This window comes from Mustela nigripes, chromosome 6 (assembly GCF_022355385.1).
Source record: "Mustela nigripes isolate SB6536 chromosome 6, MUSNIG.SB6536, whole genome shotgun sequence".
Classification (NCBI taxonomy): Eukaryota; Metazoa; Chordata; class Mammalia; order Carnivora; family Mustelidae; genus Mustela; species Mustela nigripes.
Genome location: NC_081562.1, coordinates 20,767,729 through 20,790,891, shown reverse-complemented (window position 1 = coordinate 20,790,891; position 23,163 = coordinate 20,767,729). Strand labels below are relative to the sequence as shown.

The 23,163-nt window shown below is 41.0% G+C and overlaps 1 protein-coding gene and 1 non-coding gene across 3 annotated transcripts in view; one reads left to right on the top strand and one right to left on the bottom strand.

The window, feature by feature from the left end:
* The window catches only part of SLC17A8 (solute carrier family 17 member 8), a 46,506-nt gene that overhangs the window by 5,527 nt on the left and 17,816 nt on the right, over positions 1-23,163 (top strand). For both annotated transcript variants that reach the window (XM_059404649.1, XM_059404648.1), the window contains exons 2-5: positions 9,420-9,672; positions 16,980-17,098; positions 19,090-19,204; positions 20,809-20,896. In XM_059404649.1, coding sequence (XP_059260632.1) covers positions 9,420-9,672; positions 16,980-17,098; positions 19,090-19,204; positions 20,809-20,896 — 575 coding nt within the window. The remainder of the gene's footprint in view (positions 1-9,419; positions 9,673-16,979; positions 17,099-19,089; positions 19,205-20,808; positions 20,897-23,163) is intronic.
* TRNAK-CUU (transfer RNA lysine (anticodon CUU)) lies at positions 14,964-15,036 on the bottom strand. Its single transcript has one exon. It is a non-coding gene; the product is annotated as a tRNA-Lys (tRNA).

Sequence of the window (23,163 nt, the reverse complement as noted above, 5' to 3'; positions counted from 1 at the left end):
AACAAACAGTTAAAGGGAGACCTATTTATTGAAGAGTATGATTAACATTGAAAAATGTCATGAGGGGCGCCTAGGTGGCTCAGTGGGTTAAGCCGCTGCCTTTGGCTCAGGTCATGATCTCAGAGTCCTGGGATGGAGCCCTGCCTCGGGCTTTCTGCTCAGCAGGGAGCCTGCTTTCTCCTTTCTCTCTGCCTGCCTCTCTGCCTACTCGTGATCTCTCTGTGTCAAATAAATAAATAAATAAAATCTTAAAAAAAAAAATGTCATGAATTTTTATATTGCAAATAGTAGACATCAGAATTTTAGCTAAAGGATAGAGGATAACCAATTTAATCCTCACTAATTCATCTATATGGTCCAATCAAATTTAGTAGTCATTGTAACAGGCATTAAAACACGAAATAGGCCTGTAATTTAGGTTTATTGGCCAAGGAAAGAAGGGAGAGAAAGTGAGCCCCTGAACCCAAAAAAGGATATTCTTGTAGCCTTGGTTATTCTGTCTTTGGAATGAATGTGGATGGCAAGGGGAATGATGTCGGACACGCTTAAGCCATGACCTGACTTTCTCCAGGTCCCCATCTCTAGGTTCTTATTCAAAGGGGGAAGTCGCTCATGGTCAAGTTGAAAGGCAGATGTCATGAATAGTCAAATCCACTTCATAGAGATGGTCTCTGCTCAATTTCTGACCCATAAGAAACTCTTGAGCTTTTTTTCAAAAAACCATCATAGTGGCTAATCTCTTCCCGCAGTGCAACAAGACTAGAAATCAGTACGCAATTATTATTATTATTATTTTTTTTTTTTAAAGAGAAGTTGTCCGTCTCCTCTTGGCATCTCTACTTTTGTCTAAACTTCTGAGAACCATGCTGGTAGCTTGTTGGAATTATTTCTTTGGGCCTTTTCCAGGATGTTAAATCCTGTGTCATGGGCCCCTTGCATCCATTTTTCCTAAGGCTGTATAACAAACAACCTGAATGGCTTTAATTTATTTTTTCTCTCACTGTGCTAGAGGCCAGAAGTCTAAAATCAAGGTGTCAGCAAGACCATGCTCTCTGTGAAGCCTCTGAAGTGGGGTTATCTTTTCCTCTTCCTCACTTCTCGTGGTTACGGGCAACCCTAGGCATTCCTTGTCTTGTAGACAAGCACGTCACTCCAGTCTCCAGTCTTGGCCTGCGCTGTCATCTGGCCTTCTGCCCTGAGTTTCTGAGTCTATGTTCAGATTTCCCTCTTTTCACAGGGACACCAGTCATTAGATAAGGACCCATCCCAATCCAATATGACTTCATCTTCACTTGATTATGTCTGCAAAGACCCTATTTCTTTCTTTTTTTTTTTTTTTAAAGATTTATTTGTCAGAGAAAGAGAGAGCGAGTGAGTGAGCACAGGCAGACGGAGTGGTAGGCAGAGTCAGAGGGAGAAGCAGGCTCCCTGCCCAGCAAGGAGCCCGATGCGGGACTTGATCCCGCGATGCTGGGATCATGACCTGAACTGAAGGCAGCGGCTTAACCAACTGAGTCAGGCGTCCATAGACCCTATTTCTAAGTAAAGTCATATTTACAGATATCAGGGATAAAATACCTTTTTGTTTTGGGGAGTACTCTCCTGATTTTTAAACTCTAGAAATTAATCCAAATTCTGATAAACCACACACATACATACACTCACACACACACACACACACACACACACACACACACACAATCTAAACCATCAAACAAAACATGTCTATGGGCTAGACTGGCCTTTGAGCTGTCATCTGTAAGCCTGGCTTTTGGAATAAAAAGCCACAGAGACCACGTCTTTTTTTTTTTTTTTTAAATTGTCCATCTTACCATTTCCTGATTAGGTAATAAGCTCTGACTCTCTGCTTGAATGAGGGGACAGGAAAGCATGAAATTATTGGGGGGAAATAAAAACAGGTTAACACATCAAAATCAGTGTGACTGTGCCAGGTGCTAGGGATACTTGGTTCCTGACTTTGAACTTATTATGGTATACTGGAAGAGGGAAATACTAATTTTAAAAATTACAAAAAACAAGTAGTATGAACAGTATTGACAGCGTAGGAGTTGAATTTTATTGAGATCTTTTAGAATTTGAAGTCCTGAGAGCCGCATGGATGAGATCCTAAAGCAAATCCCAAACTAGCTCTGGGAGTCAGATTTTAAGTACCTCCTCCCTTTTAAAAAAGTTACCATTTATTGATTATTGATCCAGTGGTAGGAATGCTACTAAGTGCCTTATAAACTTTATTTCCAAGTGCTCAAATTAGTCCCTTATCCTTCCAGGAAACCAAGGTTCAGAGAGGTTAAGTCTCTGCCTCAAGGTCACTCAGCTAATAAATACTGGACTCAGCATTTGACACATGATTGTCTGACTATAGGGCATGTTCCCTCAAACCTTCTTCAATATTCTTTCTCCAAAACCTTTAAAAATGTCTACTTAGTTGAAGCACTTGATTTGTATAAGGTGTTTTCTGGTTTGGTCCTGGGTATACTGGCAGGAACGGGCTTGATACCAAATCTGGCTTGTGTTTTCACTTCACCCACTGCAGCTGGGTGCCTCTTGGGCAAGTTTTTGACATGTTCTGAGTCTCCCAAGCTGTGAGAGAGGGATAAATTCTACCTCTCAAGATTGTTCTGAGGATTAAGGGAGATTATGTATATAGATGTATATCTAAATATGTACCTCACACAGTACCGGTGTAGAAGGTAGTCAGTACCCTTCCATCCCCTAATACTCTATTAGTCTCTTGAGCTGCCATCATAAAGTACCAGAAACTGGGTAATTTAGGAGAAGTTTATTTTCTCACAGTTCTGGAAACTCGAAGTCCAGCATCAAGGGGTCAACAGTTTTGTTTTCTCCTCAAGGCCACCTACTCACTGTGTCTTCTCATAAGGATGCTGGTCTTACCGCATTAGGGCCCACGCATATAATCTCATTTAATTACTCTTTAAGGCCTTTTGCCCCAATGCATTCTGAGGTCCTGACTGTTAAGGCTTCGAAGTAAGAATTTAGGGTGGAGATAGTGGTGACACAATTCAGTCCATAATAAATACTCACCATAAGTGAGCAAGTGAATGGATGTTAAAAAGCCATAAAATGATCCATAAGTTCTGTTCATTTTGTGCTGCAAATGTTGACCTTACTGCCTACAAAACCAAATCAAACCGGGCTGTAATTACGGGTGCATTCAAATTGTAGTAAGTAGTTCTGTTAAGGGCCTGTAGGCTAGTGAGCATATCTTAAGCAATTAGGCTCCTGGTGCTGACGTGTTTACTGGACAATTGTGTTTGTGAACAATGGGCTTGGACTTTATCCTTGAGTGTAAGGGGCCGGCAGTCCACAGACTGCTGCTTTCTGCATTTGGAGAAGCAACAAGACTGATGTTACGTAGGCAAGAATGAAGATCCTCTGATCTTCCAGACCAAGTGCAGGCAAATACCAAAACACCTAATAAACAGCTCTTTTGGATAATTAAAGCCCTCCACTTGTTAAGAACAGAGGCCTCTTTTCTCTGTCTTATGACCTCAACCCTCTTTAGAAAAACAAACCAACATCAAATAAACAAATAAAATCTTAAAAAAAAAAAAAAGAAAAGAAAAGAAAAACAAACCAACAAACAAACTCATTTCTGGGCAGGGGTGGACAGATCTTTACTTCTGTGTGTAAGTGCTTCAAGTCAGGAGTGAAGACTGATGGAATTGATTCACCCACAGAATAGGGATTAATTATGTCCAGGCCGTATGCTGAGCCCTGGGAATAAAGAGGAGTCAGAAATGGCTCCTGTCTTCAAAATGCTTACATCTTCTGGGGAGGCATTCATTCACTCATTCACTTTCTCAAATCCACAGACCCTTACTCAACACCTACTGTGCTGATGAAAGCAAATAACTAACTCAGTGTGATAAACTGTCTGACTGAGGAAAGCGTGAAATACTTAGGACACATCAGGGATGGTGTAGCCCTAACACTGAATCAATGTCTACTCATTTGTGGTGGTAATGTTTTACTCTTTGTTGGTTAGGCTTGTTTAATTTCAACAACAGCTCTGTGAGATAAATATCACCTTCATTTTACAGATGAGGAAATACGAGATTCAGAAAGGCCGACTTCTCTTGCCCAGAGTGGTACAGCTAGTACACAGGCGGCAGAGCTGGCTATCAGACCTGGGTTGACTGATAGCCGTGAAGCCTGACTTGTCCCATCATAGAGGGGGAGGGGGTTGAGAACCTTCCTGTCTGAGCTTGTTATACAAGAAATGTTCCACTATTTTACTGTTTTTAAAACCAATCAAATCTGACTCTGAACCAAGCCTGGTGGAAATGAACTTCCGGTTGATGTGGGTGGGCTCTTTCTGCTGCAGCTACGGTGTGCAAGGACCACACAAACAACTCAGGGGGTCCCTCTAGTGGTCGATCCGTGTTTGTGTCTGGTCGCATGGTGGCTTGAAGTCTACTGAATCCTCTATCACATGGGGCAAGGGAAACCGTGACCCAGCACCCAAGCCACCTCTCCACAGCTCCCATATCCTACCTCCAAGTTGGAGGAGTGCTGTTGGAGATGGCTCAAGATCAGGCAGCTATAGGTCCTGCTACTTGGGGAGCCCATATTTCCTTCCATGGAGTTTTATCTTCCCCTTTATCACACTACTCTTTCTTTTCTCTCTGCCCCCCATACCATTGTGTCCTTCTGGAAACTCTCAGTGTATCCCAGATGGCAACATGCACACAGAAGGTGCGTGTGTTGGTCCAGGCCCTCTGAGAAGACAAGAACAGATGCATAAGAGATTTATTGAGGAAAAATGAGGGAAAGAGCTGAGGAGGACTGGGAGAACATTTGGGACTGCGATGCTATCTGTGTAGGAGAAAGGGAAGGAAGATTTTCTGGGAAGAGTCTCAGACTATACCCCAGTACTAGGAAGTTTTGTAATGCCAAGGGGGAGCCCTGGAGCCAGCTGGGCCACTGATGGGCCTTGCCTCTTGCAGGAAAGGACCTGCCCTCTACGCCTGCTGTGCTCAGTGCTCGGTGGGGGAGCAGCCTGAGGGAAGGCAGTCCTCCCAGCAAAACTCTGCTGCATTCAGAGCATAGCAGCTGGGGTTGTCTTTAATTAAACTCCTCAAGGCTCCCTGGTGCCTGAAAATGTTCGTCTGTCTTACTCTTCATCCAAACATCTGCATGATTATAGAGAGAGGCTGAGTTTATGACAATTTTATTAATAGCAATAATAGTAGTATTTACCATTAAGCAATAAAAAGCTCTTTCATGTACCAGGCGCTGCACTAAATAATTTACGTGCGTCCTATCATTTACTCATTAAAACAATCGTATGAATTAGCTATGATCATAGCCCATTTTAGAGATGTGGTTTGTTGTATACTGAACTGTGTTCCCCCCATATTCACATGTTGAAGTCCTAACCCCCAGTGCCTCAGAATATGACTGTATTTGGAGATAGGTTCTTTAAAGAAGTAATTAAAAGACACGGAGAGAGAGACTAGGAAGAGACTGACTCTTAACTACAGAGAACAAATTGATGGTTGCCAGAGGGTTAGGAGGGCGGGGGGATGGGTGAAATAGGTGATGGGAATTAAAGAGTACACTTACAATGGATGAGCACTAGGTGATGTACAGAGTTGTTGAATCACTATATTATATACCTGAAACTAATACAACACCATATGTGAACTATAGTGGAATTAAAATTAAAAGTTAAATAAAAAAAATAAAGGAATGCTGAGATTTAAACAAAAAAATAAAAGAATATAGAAATTAATCAAATAAACAAATGAAAGATAATTAAATTAAAATGTGGTCTTCAGGGTGGGTCCTAATCCAAATGACTGGTGTTATTATAAAAGGAAGAAATCTGGACACAGAGATATGCAGAGGGAAGGTAATGTGAAGGCAGCCATCTTTTAAAAAATTTTTCTTTATTTAAATTCAATTAATTAACATATAGCATATTATTATTTTCAGAGGTAGAGTTCAGTGGTTCATCTGCCTTATATAACACCCAGAGCTCATTACATCACATGCCCTCCTTAATGGCCATCACCCTGTTACCCCATCGCCCCACTGCCCTCCCCTCCAGCAACCCTCAGTTTATTTCCTATAGTTAAGAGTCTTTCATGGTTTTGGCCATTTACAGGTCAAAGAGAGAGGCCTCAGAAAGAACCCATCCTGCCAACAGCTTGATCTTGGACTCTGGCCTCCTGAACTGTCAAAAAGTAAAGTTCCATTATTTGAGCCACTCAGTGTGTGGTACTTCATTATGGCAGCCCTGGAAAGCTAATACCAGCATATTGTGGCTTCAGGTGGTCGAGTGCCTTGGCAAAAGTCATAGAGCTAGCACGCAGGAAAAATAGCACTCAGCTTCTCGCATTCCAGAGTCCATTCTCTTAAATATTTTCCTCTACTGGGTTGTCCATGGTGGCTGGGGCAAGGGCAAGAATGCAGATGGCAAGGTGATGGGAAGCTCACAGAGATAGAACACAGCCTGGTGAGCCAGGAAACACATGTGAGAGGGAATCGGCAGACCTGATAACCAGGAGAAAGCCTTCCTACCTTGCCTATATCCTCTTCTGGCTCTGTGGTCTTGGCCAATCCACTCTTGCTTTCTGGACTACTGTTATATTTGTGCCAAATGGAAGTATTAAGTTTCCTAAATCTCACTGAGCTGTTTTAACCATAATGAGGTCATTATATGAAATGGGGAGAAAGAACTGAATTTGCTTTATACCAATATTAGTGTAGTTGTTGCATATTATCCCTGTTTTAGCTAAGACTACTGGTACCATTGTAATGGGGTGTCAACATTAGAGCAACAGTTTTCCATGGGATACAAATTATATATGTTCTGATGCCAGAAATTCATGGAGATCACCAGGACCACTCATTATAAATAGTCCTGTGATTCAAATGATTCTTGAACATCAATTTAATGACAATACATGGCATCAATGCTCAGTCTAACAGAATGAACTCATTAAATGACTGTGGGAATTAATGTAATAAAAGTAGCTGATATACATTGAGTTTTCATGTGTGTTAGGTTCTGTTCTAAGTGGTCTAAATATAATAATCCACTTATGATAATCCTGGGAAGAACCCCATGAAGAAGAAACTACTTTATGATTCCTAGGTTCAGATGAAGAAACAGAAGCCCAAAGAGGTTAACTAGACCAAAGTCACACAGCTAAGTAAGTGGAAGAGTAAACATTCAAACTAAGTCACACTGGCTCCTAGTTTGGGTATAGAGTGGAGAAGAAATCAAGCATCCAGGATGACTTCAAGATTTTTACCTGAGCAGCCAGAGGAACAAAATGATCATTACTGGGGATGGGAAAGATCTTAGAAATTATTTTTTTAAGGGAAACTCAGTTTGGATATGTTAAATTTGAGATGCTGATTGTGTGTCCAAGGAGATGTCAAATAAGTCTCTTTATGAAAATTGGGATCTGTATCTAAAGCCCACAGATGGAATAAGATCACTTCCAGAGTGTAGATAGAAAAGAAAAGAGATCTGTGAGCTGAGTCTTGGGCATCCTGGTGTTTACAGATCAGGGAAGTAGGGAATTGGTTTAAAAGACAAAACAGAAAGAGTGGTCAGAGAATTAAGAGGAAGAGCACATGAGTGTTGTTTCTTGAGAGAAAATAAAGGAAGAAACGGTGATCAATTGTGTTAAGTGCTGATAGGCTGATTACTTGAGGACCTAAGATGACCATTGGGTTGAGCAAAAGGCTCAACGGAAGGCATTGATGACCTTCAGAAGAGCAATTTTGGTGGACAGGCTGGGGGATACCTGGTTGGAATAGGTCCAAGAAAGAATGGGTGGTGGGGAATTGAAGAAAGAGTCTTCCAGTTTTTCTAAAAAAAGAAGATGAAAATGGGCGTAGCTGGAGGAGAATGATGTGGTAGAAATAAGAGCATATTTGTAGCTAATAGGAATGACCTAGCAGAGAGGCAAAAATAATTGATGAATTATGGGAGTGGGAATTTCTGGAATAATATCCTTGAGTAGGTGAGAGGAGGTGAAATCTGGTGCCCAGGGAGAGAGGTTGGTTGGACAATTACCAAAGAAAATGTAGAATGCATCAGCATAAATGCAGATGGGTAGCTAGGTACGTTGAGAAGTTGCTGAAGTTCTCTTCTGGTTATTTCAACGTGCTCATCCATTTATTAAAGCTCACACTCGGAGCTCAGTTAAAATTGAAAGCTCCTTCCCTGGCTTTATCATTGCTCTCGCTTTGAATTCAACAAAACCTGAATAATCCAGTAATTATGGCTCCTTGACTTTCTTCCTCACCAGCTAAGACCTGAAGGAAAGCAGAGAACATGTCACATACTTTATTGCTCCCCAACCCTTGGCATAGTGCCCGACAGACAACATGCACTCAATAAATATTTGATGAATTGAATTGAATCTAGTATATTTATTTCTCTATACAAATACTTTAAATCTGATTTTGCTTGAGTCTTAAAAACTACCAAGATCATATTCTCTGTGGATTGGTGGGCAGATTATTTGTATCTCAATCCATTCTGCTAATCATTGTATTAGCTATTTATTATTGAATTCAATATTCATGAATACTTAAAAGCTTTGCTCATTTTTATAAAAGTTTGGACCTTAGTTGGGCCATAGCAACATCCTCAGAAGGGTTACAATATGTGAGAAGATGCAAATAGTTTTTTGATCATTGACAGTGTTCAGTTTGCCCAATTCCCTTTTATTTTTTAAAGAAAAGGGTGAATTCACTGTCTTGACATACCATAATCTGAACCTGTAGAAGTCAGTGAAAAATCCTAGAAAGAACCACCTAGAAAGAAAGGATGTACAACCCACTGGCTATGTGCTGTGGTAGAAAATGTGCCTCCCTACCTCTACCTAACATTTTATTAAGATTTAGATAAAGAGGAAGAAAAGAATCTGCCATTGGATTGATTTTCTACTTGCTATCTTTTTAGCAAGCTTTAGGTGACACTAAAATCAAGAAGCGTAATAGTTAGCTAGGTCATAAAATGTGAACGAAGTCTGTCAATCCTTTTCCAGCAGGAAATTCAGTGAAGTGTATTGTCGAGGACACAGACTTGGACTTGGATTTGCATCCCACCTCATACAAGACCTAGTTTCCTGACCTGTATAATAGCAAGATAACACCATCGATGTCATGGAGTAGTTGTGAGCTTTAAATGACCTAATGCCTATAAAAGTGCAACACTATCCCCAGAAGATCAGTAATGCTGGTCACTATTATTTATTTTCATGACAATAACAACTTTCAAAAAGGCAGGCTGCAACTTACTTTGGGTTTCCCTTTTTCTTCTTTGGTAGACCTTTTCTTTTTGCGTAGTATACTTCCTTTTTTTCTCTAATCCTGGCTTTTCTTCTCTGACCATTTTTCTTCCACTATAGAAAAATTGATGGGACCAATGAGGAAGAAGATAACACTGAGTTGAATGAAGAAGGAAGGCCAGTGCAGACTTCCAGGCAGACGCCCCCGCTCTGCAACTGCCACTGCTGTGGCCTCCCCAAGCGTTACATCATTGCCATCATGAGCGGGCTGGGATTCTGCATTTCCTTTGGGATTCGGTGCAATCTAGGAGTAGCCATTGTGGAAATGGTCAACAACAGCACTGTCTATGTCGATGGAAAACCAGAAGTTCAGGTCAGTGCCTGTGTTTGGTGGGGGCTGTGCAAATACTTAGCTATAGGAAAGAAAGCACTGCCCCTCTTGCATTGATGTGACAAAAAGGTAGAATGGCTACCATGTGCCAGGCACTGGGCAAGGTGGAGGAGAGAGAATGATGAGCAGCATGGGCTGGGCCCTTGTCACCATAGAGATGTCCAAGTAAGTCAGCATGATTCACAGTGGTAGTGCTGGGTTGGAGGTGTTCAGAATGCTTGGGGTCACATCGGAGGATGCTGGGCCAGACTTGGATATCATGGAAGAATTCCACAGAAAGTGATGGCTGGTTCTGAAAGATAAGGAGGAACTGACAGACAAAAGGTGTTTCCTTGAGGTGGGAAGAAGAGCGCTTGAAGAGAAAGGAACATCTTGTGATAAAGACTATAGGAGAGAAGGGGAGGGAGGTAGAGAGGAGGAAAGAGAGGGAGAGAGAGAGAAAATGATGTTGTTTAGGAACTGAGATAGGAGTTCAACTTTTCTGAGCCATGGACCCGTTTGGCAATCTGCTGTAGACTGATGAATCCTTTGCAAAATAATGTTTTAAATGCTTTTTTTTTTTTTAAAGATTTTATTTATTTATTTGACAGAGAGAGATCACAAGTAGGCAGAGAGGCAGGCAGAGAGAGAGAGAGAGGAGGAAGCAGGCTCCCTGCTGAGCAGAGAGCCCGATGCGGGACTCGATCCCAGGACCCTGAGATCATAACCTGAGCTGAAGGCAGCGGCTTAACCCACTGAGCCACCCAGGCGCCCCTGTTTTAAATTCTTTAAGTAAAATGCATGGGATTATAAATGAAACTAATTATATTGAAATATATATATCAAATTATTGAAAAATAAGGTTAATGATATAGAAACATATGGGCTTCTTTACGAACCCATCAGATGACAAAATTTAACAATGGGTCTAAAATTACTGTACCTTTGGTGTGCCTGGGTGGCTCAGTCAGTTACATATCTGCCTTCGGCTCAGGTCAAGATCCCAGGGTCCTGGGATCTAGTCCTACATCACAGTCCTTGCACAGCGGGGAGCCTGCTTTTCCGTTTGCCTGCCGCTTCCCCCTGCTTGTCCTCTCTGCCCCCCCAACAAATAAATAAATAAAATCTTTTTAAAAAATAAAATAAAATTACAGTAAGTTTGAAGTCTGCAGTATAAACCATAGTGGTGACAACTGTCATATGAACAGATTTATAATTTCCACTAGCGATGGAGTCACAGGTACTGATACTACTACTGTGGTTTTTTGCCTACATTCATAATCACAGGAAATGCTAAATTTCAGCTACCAGTTAGAGAAAATAAAAATGCCGAATTTTCCCACCAAAGTTCACAGGTCCGCGACCTTCTGTCTTTGGATTAAAGGCTGAGAACCCCTGTAGGAGAGTAGAGCATGGCAAGCATCGAGACAGGGGGACTCCAGGGTAAATAGAGGTTAGGCCAGGTAACGACTGGTAAGCCATGTAGGGCGTCATGGGTGGGCTTTGTGCAGGGCCCACCGTATCCAGCCAGGGGTCTCCCAGTGGACTGGGACTGGAGTGAGTAGAAGCAGGAAGCCCAGTGCAAAGGAGTTGTAGTCAGAAGCAAGCATGCTCTGATGTGACTTAAGAGCATTGAGGAGGGTGCACGATGTGATGAGTACTGGGTGTTAAATGCAACTAACGAATCATTGAACATTACATCCAAAACCAATGACATACTATATGTCGGCTAATTGAACTTATATTAGCAAAAAGCATTGTTTTTTATGAATCACTGGAAAGATGAAATCTGGCTTGTTTCTTATATAGTAGACCTAGAGAAGTATTGAGGCTATGGGGGAAAAAAAAAAAACCCAAATGTATGCCCAGTGCAAACATGCCTCATTGTATTGAACACACGCCCGGGAATGACTTGTGTGAAGGTATACCAGTTCGCAGAGAGGCACCGAGGTCTCTGGTCCCTGCGTGTATGTGGAGAAACACTGACGTCAGAGTTTCCCCACTGCTGTTTGGTCACTGTCTATAGGCTGTGCCAGGAAGAAGGTGTCATACGAAATGGGAGCTTTTATTGTACTGTGTCCTGTGTGAGAGTCTCCAAGAGGGGGCTGTGGTGTGCATTATTTCCCGGACTTCATTGTCGAACACCCTCTTTCATGCCACAGCTATTAGCATTACCTGGAACAGTTCCTGCTAAGGGCTGGTGTGGGAAAGTTTGATTCTTATCCACTAAAAAGAAGTCGTTAGTTGGCCCTGCAGGCTTTTTTTTTTCTTTTCTTTTAGCTAAGAGATCTTTCTGCCAGATGAGAAGAGAACAATGGAGAGTCTGCGAGCCTCTTTCTGATGCTGCAGCTGAATTTGTTCTCAAAGGATATGCTAGTTGTTTATTTTTTTGGTTTGGAGGGAGGGCAGGAGAGGTATGATGGGGCAAGCCATGCATTTTTTAAATAAAGAGTGATGTATATTAGTGAGATTTCAGATGTGTATCACATGCATTCTCACAGCCTTTTGTGAGCAGGGCCAGCTAATTAAAACTTGTCTGCCGAGGCCCAGATCAAAATGAGATGCTGGTTTGTGTTTGTTTGTTGCCTGGAAAGATAGGCCTAGGTCCACAGAGTCTGCTTGGAGGCATATGGAAAAGACATTTTTGATAAATCTAAGGAACAATGCTAGTGTGTGCTCTCTGGTTTCTGTAGTTTTCCCTTTGGAGTCTTAGAGAAACCGATGGAGAGCTAAAATATGCTTTGCATAATTTCTTCTGGTCTCAAAAATAGGAGTTTGGGAGCATTTCGGAAGCTCTAGGACAACTCCAATTTATAGCTGGTCATTTCTCTCTTACTCAAATAGAACAAAGCTTACATGTCAGCTGAATATGTTCACCCTAATGACAAAGATTTTACTGGTATTTTTGTTTATCTGGTTTTTCATTTTATGGGAGTGAGGAACTACATATTTTTCACTGAGATATTTTGAAGTCCTCATTTTCAAAAGAGGAGAGAAGTAAGCAGTATGAGTATGTACGTCTTGAAAATATTTAGGTTATACTGTACTAGTGGTATACAGGGTAATTTTAGCTGATGTGTGAATACTCACTTTTAGTTTAATAATTATGAATTTTAAAACACACGAATCACTTAGAATAGCATCTGACATATGGCAAGCAGTAAGTGACTGATGTTTGAGAAACTTTGTGATTATCTCTTTTAACTTCAGGCAAAGTCCAAACTCCTTCCCATGAATCATGAGTCCTGTAGAGTTAAGAGCATGGGCTTTTGAATTGGCCAGACCTGGTTTCGCACTTAACTTCTTTTGTTTATTAACTCTGGGACCTTGAACAAGTTGTCCTTATGTCCTGGTCAGAGATTGCTGGTTGCAAGGAATAGAAATGCAGTGAAAGCAGGTCAAGTTAAAAAGGGAATTATGCGGGACACCTGGGTGGCTCAGTCGGTCCAGCCACTGCCTTGGGCTCAGGTCATGATCCCAGGGTCCTAGGATCAAGTCCCACATCAGGTTCCTACCTTGACAGGGAGCCTGCTTCTTTCTCTGCCTCTGCCTGCCGCTCTGCCTGCTGTGTGCTCACACACACTCTTCTCTCTCTCTCTCTGACAAATAAATAAATAAATAAATAAAATCTAAAAAAAAAAGAAAGAAAGAAAGAAAGAAATTATTCAAAAAAAAAAAAAAAAAGGAATTATGCTAGGGCTGTATGGGATCTCATGAGAGTGAAGGGCAGAAAGCAGGTCTGATGTGTGTATTTGTGCAGTCCGTGCCCTGAACAGTGGGGAGCTCAGCCTGTGGTGGGACTGAAATCCTGGTTGTACTCCATGAGGGGCAGAAAATAAATCTTTACCTAATTCTTTCCAGGGCATAAACAGAGGCTCTGCCAGGAAGGGCAGAGTGGAGCTGGCCCTCCTGGGAATGAGGAAATCCTTAGCTAAGGTCTCCAGCTTGCTTGTTCTATACAGTGCCTCATCTGCTTCTGAGTATGCTCCACTGTCCTAGGTCTCTCCATGGACTCTTTTCTTTCCTTTTCCATCACTTCTCACATTCGTCCTCCATAGTGAAGTGTCTTGCTCAGGAACTGACTTACTTGGCCTTGAAACTAAAACTAAACTCAAAGTTTCAGTTCAGGTGTTCAGCCTTGTCTAAGTACAATTTCTGGGTTCAGATTGGAGAGAGAGACACACATACATGTGGCCATTATGATTCTAATGGGGCTCAAGTGATGATGAAAGTCAGTTCTCAGCAGGCCCAAGTGCTGTTTGACATGTATGATCTCCTTCAGAGAATACCTGGAAACACGGTCCCTCAGAGAGGAAAGTGTGAGCAGGAGACATTTTGATTGGTAATTAGTCTTTGGAAGAAGTGAATCCCTCTGCCTTGGATCTTTGGCTCCCTGGGTCATTCTGTGACTCAAGGCAAAGATGTCTAATCTCTCTTTCTTAATAAGAAATTCAAGTTCTACAAACAGTGCAAAGAATGTAGTTTTTTGGGTCAAGCCGATAAGAGATCATGATCTTGGCTCTCCTTGTAACTAGTTGTATGACTTTGGGCCAGTCAGTTAGTCTCTCCAAGCCTTATTTTCCTCATCTACAAAAGGAGAGCCAAGGTGTTGTGAGAATTAAGGGAGGGAATACATGAACAGTGCCTTAATAAAATTATGTCTCTCTTTTGCTCCAAGCTTCTAATGGTTTCCATCTTTCTTTGATTAAAAGCCAAGATCCTTTTGGTGATTTCAAGGGTCTCTCATCATTTGAACCTCTCTTACTTTAACTCTTATTCTTGTGTCCTGCGCTCGTTACCTCCCAGGTATCCTGACATCTTGCTGTTCCGCTAACCTCAGGGCCTTTGCATTTGCTATTTTTCTGCCTTGAAAGTTGTCTCAGATAATTATTTGCTCTCTTCTTTCCTTTAGAGCTTTACTCAAAAATCACCTCCTCAATGGAGCCTTCCCTCTCTATCTAAAATTGCGCTCTACCTCACTCCTCTCCAGCACTTCCTGTCCCCCTCCCTGATTTATTTTTTTCTCCTCATCCCTGATTACCATCTAACACGGGCTGTACTTGTTTATTTGTTTACTAGCTACTGTCCCTACTGGCATCTTTGTGAAGATAGCAATTACTCTTGTTCTGTTCACTGTTGTATCCCCAGGGCCTAGTATAATGTGTGGCACATAGTAGCAGAAAGTAAAAATTTGGTGAGCTGATTTGAATAATGATTGTTAGTTTCATTTTACTCTCTCTCATTTTCTTTTTCTTTTTTCTTTTTTTTTTTTTTTTTTTTTTTTGAGTAATATCTACCTAACATGGGACTTGAACTCATGACCCTGAGATCAAGGGTCACATGCTCTACCAACTGAGCCAGCCAGGCACCCCAGTTTCATCTTACTTTTTTTTTTTCTTTTTAAGATTTTATTTATTTACTTGACACAGAGAGAGAGAGAGAGAGCACAGGCAGGGGAAGCTAGAGAGGGAGAAGCAAGTTCCCCGCTGAGCAGCGAGCCTGATGCAGGGCTCTATTCCAGAACACTCTGATCGCACCCTGAGCCAGAGGCAGATGCTCAGCCAAATGAGCCAGCCAGGAACCCCAGTTTCATTTTACACTTAAACTTCAATTTCCTAATTGGTAAAATGGGAAATACGGTATAGAGGACAGGCCAGTGTTACATGGACTGTGATCTCCTAGAACATGAAGGCAATTCTTGTTTGAGTTAGTATTTCACTGTCTAGCACCTGACCTGGCACTCAGGAGGCACTAGGTGAATGTTGAATAAGTGAGCAAATAAATACATAACAGCTTGTGATGGGAAAATAAACTGACAGAAGTTGATAAGGCATAATATGTTGATAATTAAGAACCTTTCCTCCATAACAGGAACACCTTCCATTTTGATATGATTGCTTTTTTTAAAAAATTTTTTAAAAATTTATTTATTTTCAGCATAACAGTATCATTATTTTTTCACTACACCCAGTGCTCCATGAAATCCGTGCCCTCTATAATACCTACCACCTGGTACCCCGACCTCCCACCCCCCCGCCACTTCATACCCCTCAGATTGTTTTTCAGAGTCCATAGTCTCGGTTGTTTTTTAAAAAAGATTTTATTTTTAATGGACTATGTCATATAGACTTATTTTTAATGGACTATGTTAATATAGTCCAGTACCATACAGGTTTTTCCATGTGAGTAGTAGGGGCTTGCCTCTAGATTGCAAGATGTCTTTAATGCCCTTGAAATTCTGTAGTAGATATTTGAGCAATAAGTATTCAAGACAGACCAAGCCACCTCAAGGAGCAGTTGAATTCTCTGGTACTAAAGGTGTTCAAGCAGAATCTCTACACCCAATGTGGGACTCGAGCTTACAACCCTGAGATCAAGAGGAGCATGTTCTTGGGAGCGAGCCAGCCAGGTGCCCCCAATCCTTTACAAAGCCATTCATGTATTTCTTCATTTGGCAAATATTTACTTGCACCTTCTATGTTCCAGAAATTTATTTTAGGTCCTCAGGTTATAAAGCCAAAGGGACATGGCTGTTCCCTTAGAGTTGCTAGCCACCAGTGTAAGAAATGGACATGTGAATAGCTAGTTCGAGAAGAGCACCCAGCAGGGGCCATGTCTGTAAGGACAGAGGTCTGTGGGATAAGTGCAGGAAAAGGTGACCACTTCAAAAGGGAGTTGGGGAGCTTCCTCAGAGGAAGGAACATTTGCGAGGAGTCTGAAAAAAAAAGAGTTAACTTTCGGAAGAAAGAGAGGAAAGGGGGCCTAGCCCTGGAGAATCACATTTTCAATGGCTTAAGGGTTGTGCCATTATTAAGTGTGTGTGTGTGTGTGTGTGTGTGTGTGTGTGTGTATGGCCTCTGTCCTCATACACACACACACACACACACACATGTATATATTTATATATGTATTTAAGTTTGAACATAATCTCTCCTTGCTCTCACTAGAAGACAAACTCAATGACAGCAGGGACTTTGTTGTATTTGTTGCTATAACCCAAGCATAAAGAGCCCTCCACAAATTTTTTTTTTTAAGATTTTGTTTATTTATTTGATAGAGAGAGAGAGGGAGAAGCAGGATTTCCATTGAGCAGAGAGCCCGACGTAGGGCTTAATCCCAGGACCCTGAGACCGTGACCAGGGCTGAAGGCAGAGGCTTAACCCACTGAGCCACCCAGGTGCCCCCACAAATATTTGTTGAATAAAGGAAGGAAAGAAGGACCTGGTGGGGTTGTTATGTAGGATCATTGGTGAAAAATGGTTGTCAAGTGTTTTCTTACAAACACAACCGTATCTGATTTCTCATTTCAGACAGCACAATTTAACTGGGATCCAGAGACAGTGGGCCTTATCCATGGATCTTTCTTCTGGGGTTATATTGTGACACAAATTCCAGGTGGTTTCATTTCAAATAAGTTTGCTGCTAACAGGTAAGGCAAACTGAAATAACACGAATGAGGTACACACCATAACATGATTTTGTGTTTTTATAAAATCTGCTTAGTTTGCTCTCGATTTAGAGATGCAGAAGGAAAGACAGGAGCCATTCCAATAGATGTGATTCACAGATATTGATGTGATTCCGTTCTTAAGCGTCTCTTGTTATTTACTTTTTTGTCTAACTTATCTTGCAACTCTTTTAGTGATTATGTAGTAAAAAGAGAAGTTGACTCTGAATCAGAAGAAATGTTCCTGGACACTAAATAACTCAACTTGGTAGCCTCTAGAGTCACTTTTTTTTTTTTTTTGCTTTTCTGGGTCTTTTTGCTCATCTGTGAAATAAAGTATGGTTTAGATTGTGTTTGAGTTTCCTTTGACAAGTGACATTCTGTGATCCTATGTACTATATTAAAATAGTTCAGTACCATATAGATTTTGTCATGTGAGTAGTAGGGGCTTTGCCTCTAGGTTTCAAGATGTCTTTAGTGACCTTGAAATTCTATCGTAGGTGTTTGAGCAATTAAAACTACCCAAGACAGAATGAGCTGCCTCAAGGAGCAGTAGAGTTCTCTGTCACTACAGACATTCAAGCCAAAGAAGATGGCCTTTTGGAGGATACATAGGGTGTATATGTAGCTGCACAGGGGTCTACTAAATGTCTCAAGTTTCCTTCCAATTGTATGTCGTGTGTCACAGTACATGAATGGATTTCATGAACCATACATTTTATAAAGCAGTTTATCAAGCTCTAAAAGATAACTCATTAGATGGTAATGAAGTCAACATGTGATTTACCAATGAGCATTTTCCAAAAAAGGACAGAAAAATAGAAAAGAGGAAATCCAAATAGAATAAAATAGAATAGAAAATATCTTAATTCATTGCACCCTGAAGTATTGGTTCTTGAAATTTGTTTTGGTTACATTTGTGAGTATGGTTATGTTTTGAGTTGCAATATAAAATATATTTTGTTTTATGGGTTAAGGTAAAAAAGAAAGTCAAGGGGCGCCTGGGTGGCTCAGTGGGTTAAAGCCTCTGCCTTCGGCTCAGGTCATGATCCCAGGGTCCTGGGATCGAGCCCTGCATTGGGCTCTCTGCTCAGCAGGGAGCCTGCTTCTTCCTCTCTCTCTGCCTGCCTCTCTGCCTACTTATGATCTCTGTCTGTGAAATAAATAAATAAAATCTTTAAAAAAAAAGTCAATACCATGAGATCTAAATATGTACAAGCAGGACTTTGTTTACTTACATTCTGGCCTAATTTGCATCCTTCATTATCACTTATCTTTTGTATTCTTTTCAAAAAGTGATAAAATACTGGCTCATATGATCTCAGGGATTACTGCTTATACTTCTGCCATAAAAGGAAATCACGCATATTTCTAACATATTAAAAGGGCTGAAGCATCATTAATGTGTGAGAAAAGAAGAAAAGGCTGCCTATTCTCTTTTCCCAGAACCTCTGGTCCAGGCAGGGAGAAGGCATGGGGAACTGGGCAGCAGGCTGGGGGCTCGGACAGGTACACAGCCCGTTTTGTGCATGGCTTGTCCCAGGACATAGGCTGCTTTCCGATAGTATGGCCTTTTGGTAAAGTGACAGCATAATTGCGAGGCAGGAGACACAATCCAAATGTGTCAATGTCATGTGGTAATAGAACGAGTCTGTTGGGTAGAAGTAAGCAGAATGGTGCATCTCCAGCAAGCTCACCTCATGTTGGTCAATCTCTAGCTTCAGTACTTCATTTGGGAAGGATATTCCCATATTGCCAACAACCTGCCTATAATGGGTCCAGGGATGAGCTCAGGATTCATAGCTGCCCAACAGTCTAGCTTGGGATACACCAGATCCTAACACAATATCTATTTCTCTTTTTATTAATTTCCATGGACTTTCCATGAATGGTGAGGCTCATTCCTGATGTCTGACTGAAGCGCCATATCCACAAGTGTGCCTGCCCCCTAACACAGTGTTTTGGTCCCTCAGGGTCTTTGGAGCCGCCATCTTCTTAACATCAACCTTGAACATGTTCATCCCTTCGGCGGCCAGAGTGCATTACGGCTGTGTCATGTGTGTCAGAATCTTGCAAGGTCTAGTGGAGGTAGGAGATTGTTTCCTTAATGGTTTTTGCTACTGCTAGATAAAGTATGGTCCTTTAGATAATTCAGCTTCTAAAGAAAAACTGTTTTACTGAGTTTTCTGGTCTTCCACCTTGTCCTGCTATTTCCACTCTTCAGTTTTAACTACTGTCACGAATGCTTTAATTAGAATGCCTGTGTTATTACAAATGTATACACAATAAAGGACCATTTCATAGAGTGCAGAATTTCACATGAGGAGGCAGAAATGATCTTAGAGGCAATCTAATCCAACCCTTGTCATTTAATGAATGATGAAACTGAAGTCAAAATATGATAGTTAACATAGCAGTGGCCCTTTACACTAAAACAATTTAAATGGATTTATTAATAAATCTGTAAATTTCCAGGATGTAGTGTTACACAGAGATTTAACTCAGGGACCTGTTGAATCATTATATTGTACACCTAACCTATTATAACACTGTATATTAACTACACTGGAATTAAAAAAATTAATAAGAAAATAAAAATGTGAGTCTAGGAAAAAAAAAATGTAAAAACCAGTACTTCCTCAAGAGTAGTACAAAAACAGATGGTGAGCTAAATCAGGCCATAGTTTCCTGAGCCCTGATGTAGAGCAGAGTTTCCCAAGCTCAGTCATTCACCTCTAACCTCCTTCACTTCTGTCATAGCCATGTACAATTTGTACTATTATTTACCTACAGTTTTTCCCTAGATCAATTCATTAAAACACACACACACACACACACAAGAATCTTATCACAAGCAACAATATCTTTGAAATCATTGGTTTCATGCATCAGTTATATTGTTTCTTTTTTTAAATTTTTTATTTTTTATAAACATATATTTTTATCCCCAGGGGTACAGGTCTGTGAATCACCAGGTTTACACACTTCACAGCACTCACCAAAGCACATACCCTCCCCAATGTCCATAATCCCACCCCCTTCTCCCAACCCTCCTCCCCCCAGCAACCCTCAGTTTGTTTTGTGAGATTAAGAGTCACTTATGGATTGTCTCCCTCCCATTCCCATCTTGTTTCATTTATTCTTCTCCTACCCACTTAAGCCCCCATGTTGCATCACCACTTCGTCATATCAGTTACATTGTTTCTTAAAGCCTATTAGAATATATATGCACCAGTAATGGAAAAAATAAATGTCATTTGTTGTAGCAACTCAAATCCAACTCTAGTTCCACTAGAGGGACATATACCAGACTTTGAAAAATAACTGATGGGTGGAAAGAACTTGCTATTAACAGCCATGAAGACTAGAATGTAGTCAGTTCATGGCTCTTGGCCTCAGGTTCTGTATCTTGAGGGGATGGACCAGCTGGTTGCAGAAATCTCTTTCTACACCAATATTCTATAATAATATGAACTATAGAGATTCCTTTCCCATTCCCCACCATCCTTACATTGGAACTGATATTCAAATTGAAGCATCTGTGCTGTGAGTTAAAATAGCTGACATAAGCTACTTGGTATTCATGATTTAGGTTTTATCTTGTAGCCTCTCTTAAAGAAGCAGGGTCCATGTTTCAAACACAAGCAGAAACTGGAGTCAAATCAATAATCTATGTTCAACTGTTTTGCCAGGGTGTGACCTACCCAGCATGCCATGGGATGTGGAGTAAGTGGGCACCACCTTTGGAGAGAAGCCGACTGGCCACAACCTCTTTTTGTGGTAAGTGTATTAGAATCTTAAGTTTTACTCAGGAAGGCTTTGTTTTTAAGTGAAGACCCTACTATGTAGGATTTATTTATTTTTTTTTGCATAACAGAAGTCCAAAGGTGAGTGATTGCTGGTGCTGGTTTCACTGCACAGTCATCCGTCAGGGCCTGACCATGCTCTGATTTTCTGTTCCGCTGTCCTTGAAGTGATAGCTCTTTACTCTCCCACTTGTTCCTCTGGTTCACAAGAGGGTTGTTACAGCTCCAGGCATCAAGCCCACATTCCAGGCAGGAGGAAGTGGAAATGGTTGTCCTAGCCACGTCTGTTCCTTTTATCAGCAAAGCATATGCTTTCCAGAAGCCCCTTATGAGGCTTCCACATATTTCCTTGGCCCTAATTGTGTCAGATTCTTTAGCAACTGCAGAAGCAGCTAAGAAACCAAGTGCTGTCCTTGCCAGCACCATTAGTAGAGAAAGGTCAGAAAGAAGGGGTTGGAAGTGGTTGTTGAATTAGCCAACCAATGATATTTGCTGAGGTCAAAAGCAGAAAAGAGAGAATTGTTAAGCCTTTTGCTCCTCTTCTTTTTATAGACAGAGGAGTTGAAACTAAAGTCTAAAGTTTCGTTTTATTGAGTGGAAGTCAAGGTCCAAGGTCACACTGGACATGGAACAGGAGCTAGACTACCTGATTCTTTTTTATTTTTTAAAATTTCTTTGTCTATTAGAGAGAGCAGGGGCAGAGGGAGAGGGAGACTCCCTGCTGAGCAGGGAGCCCCATGCAGGGCTTGATCTCAGGATTCTGGGATCATGACCTGAGCCGAAGGCAGACACTTAACCTACTGAGCCTCCCAGGCACCACTAAACCACCTATTTCTTAATTCAGAACTTTCCTCACTACACACTATGTATATACCATCATAGAGATCTTTTAATTAATTTTAACCATTACATTCCAGATGAAAATGGAGGCCATTCATCTTACCTGAAAGCACAATAGTGATCCTTAATGAAGTGACTGTAAATTACTGGGTCACCAATCTTCACCTTGTTAATGTTGTCTTATTCCAAGTCATGTTTCTGGGACTGGCCCTCTATGGGTCTCTGGAATAATCAGTGTTTGAAGGGTCTCCTGGATACCAATCAATAACTTAACAAGACAGTGGATGCTGATACCATCAGCATAGTTGTTAAATGTATTTTCCAATATTTTTTTTTATGGGGAAGGGGTTCAGGAAGATAAAAGTGCCTCAGGCCATGAAAGTCACAATGGGGATTGGGTAAAATTAGAATCAGAATTTAGCTCTGCCTAGTTGTTCAAGCTAGTGTGTCTTTACTAGGAAAAACCAACCTGTATTTCTTAGGGAAAGGGAGAAATAAAGCTTCTTGTTAATTTTTGTGAATATTTTCATTTATTTTTCCCTTGCTCTTTCTCTTTACCTCCTTGAATAATAATAATAATAATTGTTATTATAATGTAGATTATTATTATTATATAGAATCCCTGGGACTTTGTTGTGAAGTATTCACCAATGTGCCCAAATTATGCCTAGCTTGGAATTGCATGCATGGTTGAGATGTCTTTGCATCTTTAGCCTCTCTTGTCCTTAGAAACCATTTCTGTCCTCTTGTTTGTAGTTAAGATCATCTCCACTTCCACTACTGACCTGCGCTAACTCTAGAAGCATATAAGATTCTGACCTTATGAATTGTCAGGTCCTTGATTTTATTTTCTTTGGGTGGTTTATTTATAAGGCTTTTCATTTTTTTTTTCAAAATTTTATTTTATTTTTTATTATTTTTTAAAGATTTTATTTATTCATTTTACAGAGAGAGATCACAAGTAGACTGAGAGGTAGGCAGAGAGAGAGAGAGAGAGAAGCAGGCTCCCTGCTGAGCAGAGAGCCCGATGCGGGACTCGATCCCAGGACCCTGGGATCATGACCTGAGCCGAAGGCAGCGGCTTAACCCACTGAGCCACCCAGGCGCCCTTTAAGGCTTTTCATTTTGATTTGCCAGCAAAGCAAGAATGACTAGCTGCCACACCCCATTCTTAGCGTCTTTATAACCCTTCAAGGGCTGGTTTAAGAAATGGTTGACTCTCAAGGAAGGCTACCTGATCAAAGTCATAAGCTTTATTACTTTTCCCAGCTAAGGTGTGGTCTTGGTTTGAAAGAACAGCGAAGTGTCATTAGAAGGAAACCCAAATTTGGGGTTAATCCATTCTTACACAAAAAATATTGGAGTTGACAGGTACTTTAGGAAATATCTAGTTGAGTTTTC